Source organism: Dipteris shenzhenensis, chromosome 23, assembly GCF_047967505.1.
Source record: "Dipteris shenzhenensis isolate YYH24624 ecotype China chromosome 23, Dip_SZ_1.0, whole genome shotgun sequence".
Classification (NCBI taxonomy): domain Eukaryota; kingdom Viridiplantae; phylum Streptophyta; class Polypodiopsida; order Gleicheniales; family Dipteridaceae; genus Dipteris; species Dipteris shenzhenensis.
Genome location: NC_141618.1, coordinates 24,311,725 through 24,318,685, shown reverse-complemented (window position 1 = coordinate 24,318,685; position 6,961 = coordinate 24,311,725). Strand labels below are relative to the sequence as shown.

The 6,961-nt window shown below is 41.8% G+C and overlaps 1 protein-coding gene across 4 annotated transcripts; it reads left to right on the top strand.

Moving 5' to 3' along the window:
• The first annotated feature begins 2,468 nt into the window (after window positions 1–2,468).
• Window positions 2,469–5,271, top strand: LYC (lycopene cyclase). Of its 4 annotated transcripts, none has more exons than XM_087394408.1 (3): window positions 2,469–2,746; window positions 3,109–3,157; window positions 3,291–5,271. In XM_087394408.1, exon 3 carries the CDS (start codon window positions 3,459–3,461, stop codon window positions 5,013–5,015), a length of 1,557 nt encoding a protein of 518 aa, XP_087250534.1. In that variant the 5' UTR covers window positions 2,469–2,746; window positions 3,109–3,157; window positions 3,291–3,458; the 3' UTR covers window positions 5,016–5,271. The 4 variants fall into 4 exon arrangements, with proteins under 4 accessions (XP_087250534.1, XP_087250532.1, XP_087250535.1 ...); XM_087394406.1 differs by having other exon boundaries at window positions 3,282–5,271; XM_087394409.1 differs by lacking the exon at window positions 2,469–2,746 and adding an exon at window positions 2,843–2,968.
• Window positions 5,272–6,961: the final 1,690 nt, after the last annotated feature.

Sequence of the window (6,961 nt, the reverse complement as noted above, 5' to 3'; positions counted from 1 at the left end):
ATTTCATGCGCCAATGTCTACTCTACCATTTTCCTAAATTTTGATAGTATCTATCTACTATATTTCATGCATCTAGAATGTAACTAAACTACAATTCCAAGAAATGCAACTAAAAAATTCTTTACCTAGTCCAAAGTGTCTACAATCTAGACAAGTCACAACTTATATACGTCATGCATAAAATAATAATCATCTATTTTTCCAAAGCTAAGTAAAATGTCCCATGCAACTAACTCACTCTTCACCTAATAGTATGTAAATGCTAATTTTCCAATTAGTATCTAAGTGCGAGTGGATTTCGATTGGCAAAAGCGAGCCCACCACCAGCACTAGATACTTTTTTTAACTTAGAAGGACTAACAAAACTTACAAAGTTCTTTGTAGCTTTGTTTATCCTCTTTCTTATGCTTACAACACCAGCCGGTGTTGGTAATTATACCGGTCGGTGTAGAGAAACACCAGTCGGTATTATGTAATAGCGGTTGGTGTTGTGTCAAGATACCGGCGGTAGGAGCCAGTCTCATTACAAAAAATTTGGACTCAAAAAGGGCCCTGTAAGGGAGCCCTTGGGCTGGTGACATGGAAGAATAAGGTGAATAAAACCCAATAGAATATTGCCTGGTGGAGGGCAATAGAATATTGGAAGTGGCCTGACTTCTCTATTTCTTTATTCAATGGCCCAAACAATGAGGTGGAGCACCCACTTGTTGCCTCAACTCTCCTATCACGTTTTTTAACTATAACCAAAACTGAGAAACCTAGTTTCTCAACCAAACTTGAACCATTTGACCTGAAACCAAATCCTCCCATCCAACTACCACACTTCTTTCATTATCTCTCATTCCTCTTGCTTCCCTCTCATTTCTGAGCACCATTTTGAATTTTTCTTTGCCCCATTCCTCTTTTCAAATTTCCTGCTGGCTCTTGAGCGGGAAGCTTCTTTCTCTATTCTCCCTCTCATGGGATGGACTCTCATGCCAAAATCTCGTCACTTCTCTTCTCTACCTGTATTTCCCTCCCATTTCGCTCTCATTCTTTCAAAACGTTCAAGATTTTTTAATGAGATTCAGTATGCATGACTACATGCAAGCATGTGTGTGAGTGGTGTCTATGTGTGCATGTGCATGGATGTATGCATGTGTATGGGCATGTGGGTATCTACATGCATGTGTCCATGCAAGAGAGAGAGAGAGAGAGAGAGAGAGAGAGAGAGAGATGTTTGAAAGTTTGAGTAGAGGATAGAAGATCTTAAGCACAATATTTCTTGTTCATTAAGATGACAAATAAAGCTCCCCAATACATATCTAAGAATGTTGCTTAAACAGGTTGACCAAAATCTAAAAGGTTGATCCTCTCAATGATTATCTCAAATTCATACAAAAGTATGCATATAATAAGTATCCTCTAATATAATGAATAGTATAGCATCGATTATTACATTTCCATCATATTCATCACAAGAAAAGTGAAATGATGCAACTAACATTATTGATAAGAAAAGACTATAACTTAGGCTTATATCTATAAAAATATAGTTTATCAAATGAGTATTGCCTCAAGACTATTCAAATAGGCATAGTTTAAGTCAAATATTTCAGAGAGCCATATAAGATTAGGTCTAATAGCGAGATTTATTTTAAAGGATGTAAAGAAAAGAAGAGAACCCAAGCTGAGCAAGAAGATGAGACTAGTACTAATGCACCATGGTAGTGGTAGATTCGTTTTTGTAAGCAATGTAGCATGTAGATACATTTGCTCTTGCCTTTTCCAGTGGAAAGATTTGTATCAACATAGCACGTAGATTCATTTGCTCTTGGTCTTTTCCATGGAGATATCATATCCATCGTAAGGCCATGAAGAATTGGATATTTCCTTCACAAGTTTATGTCCAATGGAAGCATCTTTTAGGGTATTTTTAAAACATTAAGGACAAGTGGTTAGTATACACGTCAATGACATCCATTTGTTGAAGTTTTGATACTTGAAGCATGCCATGTGTTACATTGCAAGTCTAAATTTTAAATAGCCCCCCTTTCAAATATTGTTGCAAAGATGTATAACGCAAATGAGTGCTATGGGAGAGTGGGAGGACACCACTTACTCAGGAAAGAGACATTATCATTAAAATAGAGTGGTAAAGACATTGTTGTTGTGCACTTCAAAAAAGGGACTAGCTTTAAAAATATTTTAAAGATTATACCCCTTTGCCCCCAGTAATTATAGCCCTCCTACTCATTTATGGATTCTTAATTTTGTAGCTTTTGGCTTCTTTATTGGGCATGAGCGATGGGCCATGAGTAGACTTAAGACTTTTGAGTGAGGGCACAAAAAGGATAAGGAAGGGGCAAGGGGGTGAAAAAGGACGTGAGTGAAATTAGAACTCATGCGGGTTTTACGAAACGTGGGGGCAAAGGATGAGCTTTAACACCATGACTCATGTGGGTTTTACGAAACTTGGAGAGAGAGAGAGAGAGAGAGAGAGAGAGAGAGTGGTGCACGTGTGAGAGGGTGTAACCAAGCCTAGAGTAGCTTATCCTGGGTTCTTGGCTTACCTTTGGCTGGGGATTCCTGTTTGTTGGGCAGCGAACCCCGGAAGGAGGATCAAACAAAGATTACAACTTCCAAATTTCGAAGTCATTTGGGCTCTCTCCTCTCGCACTATGCCCCTTGCACACTCCTGGAGCTTTGGGTCCTCAAATTCGCTCTTTTTGGCCTCCCCTGCTCTTCCCAGCTCCTCCTTCCTCAGGTACCCCGTTTTCCTCTCTTTAGATCTCGCCTTTTCTGGTTCTTCAACAGTTTTAGTTAGGCTCTGTTCTCTAGCCATACGGGTTTTTGTACAACTTTCTGGGTCTTCATGAAATGGGCTTTGCTATCTTGCTCATTTCCAATTCTGTCCTTTGTTTCTGAATGGATAAAAGACGGGTCTTCATGAAATGGGCTTTTGTAAGCCGGTGCACGCTCAAATCTCGTATGGGTACTCATCTCCAATTCTGTTCTTTGGTTCCGAATGGAGAAAAGACGCCACATCTATCTTCAATTACGAAGTTTTGTCTCTGGGTAATTCGTCCTACTTCTTCGGTTAAATTCAAGGCCTCTTTGGTTTTTCAGGCGAGGCTCATGCTTAGAGACGGGATTACAGACGCAGGCGAAAGGCCTGGTATGCCTTCCTCGGTTTGCCGCATATATTCCTCTTTGGCTGGCTGCGTTTTGGGGTTCTTGCAGGCTTCTTATGTGCTGTATCATTATCATGCGTCTCATTTACTTTTGATCGTGTCCTGAAGAATACATAGGGGTTGCTGTGATGACGAAGACAAAGCTGCACACACTATCGAGAAAGTGAGGGAACTTTGGGCAGAGGAAGCACACAATTCTACTATTAGCTCAATCTCTCGTACCGACTTTATTAGTTCAATCGAGTCCCCAACAGAGATCAAACATCCATTTGATCGAGCGACACAATGGATGGAGTGCTTACTCAGAAGGCGTCTGGTGTTTCTAGTCTTCAAAGTTTATTCCTAGGACATAAAGATGTCGAGCTCTCTGGCAGAGTGAGCTTGAGCTCCACGAAGTTTCCATGTCGCAAAGGGAAGGTTTCTCTTCAAATTCTGAAGGTAAGTTCTATTTTCAATGCCAGGCAACAACTATACCCTGCAGCAAAAGTAGAAACCTCTGCTGCAATGCCACTACTAGAGCTGGTACCTGAGGCCAAGAAGGAGAACTTGACGTATGAGCTTCCTAAATATGACGCTTCAAAGCAAAGCCGAGTAGATCTAGTGGTAGTGGGATCAGGCCCTGCAGGTCTAGCTGTTGCCAAGCAAGTCTCTGCTGCTGGTGTCAGCGTATGCTGTATTGATCCTGCCCCTCAGAGCATTTGGCCAAACAATTATGGCGTGTGGGTTGATGAATTTGAGGCAATGGACTTGCTTGATTGTCTCGACACCACTTGGGCCAGTGCAGTAGTGTATTTAGATGACAATGAGAAGAAATATTTGAAGAGGCCCTACGGTCGTGTCGATAGGAAGCGCCTCAAGGCCAAGATGATGGAGGGATGCATTACCAATGGGGTTAAGTTTCACCAGGCTAAGGTCTCAAAGGTTGTACACGAGGAAGATTTCTCATCTGTACTGTGCAGTGATGGTTTATCCATTAAAGCTGAGGTGGTTCTTGATGCAACTGGTTTTTCCAGGTGTTTAGTGCAGTATAATAAACCTTATGACCCTGGCTATCAGATTGCATATGGGATTGTTGCAGAGGTTGACAGCCATCCGTTTGATGTAGACAAGATGGTGTTTATGGACTGGCGTGATTCTCATCTTGATGGAGATCCAATGTTGAAGAACAACAATAAAAAGCTTCCAACTTTCCTGTATGCCATGCCATTCTCTTCAAATCGGATATTTCTTGAAGAGACATCCTTAGTGGCAAGGCCAGGTGTCCCAATGGAGGAGATTCAGAGGAGGATGGTTCGGCGACTGAAGCATCTAGACATCAATGTCAAAAGCATCGAAGAAGATGAGAGATGTGTAATACCCATGGGAGGCCCTCTTCCAGTCCTTCCTCAAAGGATAGTGGGCATAGGAGGCACTGCTGGCATGGTTCACCCTTCTACTGGATACATGGTAGCAAGAACTCTTGCAGCTGCTCCCATTGTGGCAAATGCAATTGTTGAGAGGCTAGGTAATAAAAATAGTAGCCTTGAAGATCTTTCAGCTGGAGTGTGGAGAGATTTGTGGCCCAAAGACAGGAGGCAGCAGCGAGAATTCTTTTGTTTTGGCATGGATGTCTTGTTGGCTCTTGATCTGGATGGCACCAGACGTTTTTTTGATGCCTTCTTTGATTTGGAGGCATACCAGTGGCATGGGTTCCTGTCCTCACGCCTTTACCTTCGAGAGCTCTTTCTCTTTGGATTGTCACTATTTGGGCATGCATCAAATACTGCTCGGTTAGAAATCATGGCAAAGGGCACTTTACCACTGACAAGAATGATGAGAAATCTTGTAAGCATGAAGGACTAAGGAAAGTGAAACTTTATTTGATGATTTTTGGATTTCCTGGAGCTATTGTATTATCAAATTGCATTTGCATTTACATTTTGATGATGGCTTCATTGTTCTGCGAGACTGTAAAGCCACTCAATATATTTAGGTTAAGAAATAATGGTTTTCCATGTTAGCCTGCTCAAAGACGAGTAGACTTTTTTGTGTTGGGCATCACTCAATATCCATTAAGTGATGAATTGGTTTGTGAATGCCCATATTCCCGATTTATTGCACAGTTTTCTTAGATTGAAGTTTTTGTAATTAAGAACAGATGTAAATGGTCTTCTCACTTGGATAATAGATTTTCGCCCTCCTTTGTATGGAGAATCTGTATGAATTGTTGCTTTACACATGGTCAGATTTACAGGCCTGTCTTTGAGACTCATTAACCATTTTGTGTTAAAGTTTGCTCAGTTTGTATGTCTGCAGTTGCTGTTTATTATAATGAGAAGGGTAGCATGTTTAGAACTTTTGATGTGTAACCTTGAAACTCTTTTGGTTTTAAGACTCCCTGATATATATGAGTGAATTTTTGGAGCACTAAGCAAGAAAAAGAAATCTCTGATTTGGTGCGTTGATTATTGTTTTACTGGTGACATGAGCCAATCTGAGCTTAGCAGACGAACCTAGTACTATTGTGGCAGGTATTTTACTTCTCTGTTAAGAGGACTGAGCCACATGTCTACTGCAGAAATGCTTGAGATATGAGCATATGCATGAAAACATTCGATATCTCAAGCTTGCCAAATAACTACAAATAGTCTTGTGCCGAATTCATTTAGGCCTAGTGATTTGTTGAGTTCGGGAGCATGTTTGGGTTGTATACAACCAGCTCAACGTGTGACAGGCTCATGGACAGACAAGCAAGTCTACAGCATTAGCTAAAGCTGCTGCAGGCATTGAGCTTATTGGGTTGATGATGGGAGCTGTAGGGACTGCAAGCAAGCCTTGTGCTTCAGGAAGGTGATACACTCGATTGCAAACTTAATCTATTGTGTATATGTATGCATGATTACTAAAGGCTAGCAGAAGATTAATTGCAGTGAAAAGCTGAATAGATGCATAAAATGGAAACAACAGAGCTAGAGAGCAGACACTTTCTGAGTATATAGTGCATGAGCGATGAGAGCAGGAAGAGAATGTGCAGCTGTGGACTACAACAATAGACTCTTATGGTGACCACAATGGACATGAAAATGCTGTGTCTTCATCTTGACAGAGAGGGCCTTAGCACATGTAAGGCACTAGCATGGGAATCACCATCATTGCACCCATCTTGGACCAAGTGTCTACAATGGGTTTAGAATGGGATGAGTCACCTTTTCTCTCATGCCTCTATAGTGTGGGAACTTGAAAGGCAACGATGTCATGTCTCCTTTTGAAAGAAATGGGCATTTTAGGGGGCTTGCTGCCCACCTATATAAACCCCCTCCCCCACACTTTTCTTTGTCACCAGCACTGACAGCCCTTGCGCCCGGGCAAGCGTGCAGGGAGAGGAATAGACTGAGTCTTTTGTATCAGCATCTCTTTGCTGCTTGGTGCTCACCTTTTGAGCTTTTGTCAGCTCACTTGTTAGTGGAAGAATACATCTGAGTTTTGTCTCTCTCTCTCTCTCTCTCTCTCTCTCTCTCTCTCTTTGAGTGTTGTTTGAGCTGCGATCGGGAGTGAGTGATTCTATCCTCTACTTTCCAACATGGTATCCGAGCAGGGTTTCCAGTTCTAGAACGGAGTTCCTCAGCAAGAAGGCGACTCCAATCAACACTGAGGTTTGCTGCGTGGTCAAGTTCATTTTTCAGTTTGCTGTTCGCTATTACAGCAAGGATGGAGGACAAGGATTCATCTGTTGCCTCTTCAACCCCTTCTCTTCCTTCCTCCCCCAGATTTCTCTCTCTTTCACCATGCCGAACTTTGTAGAGTCAGGG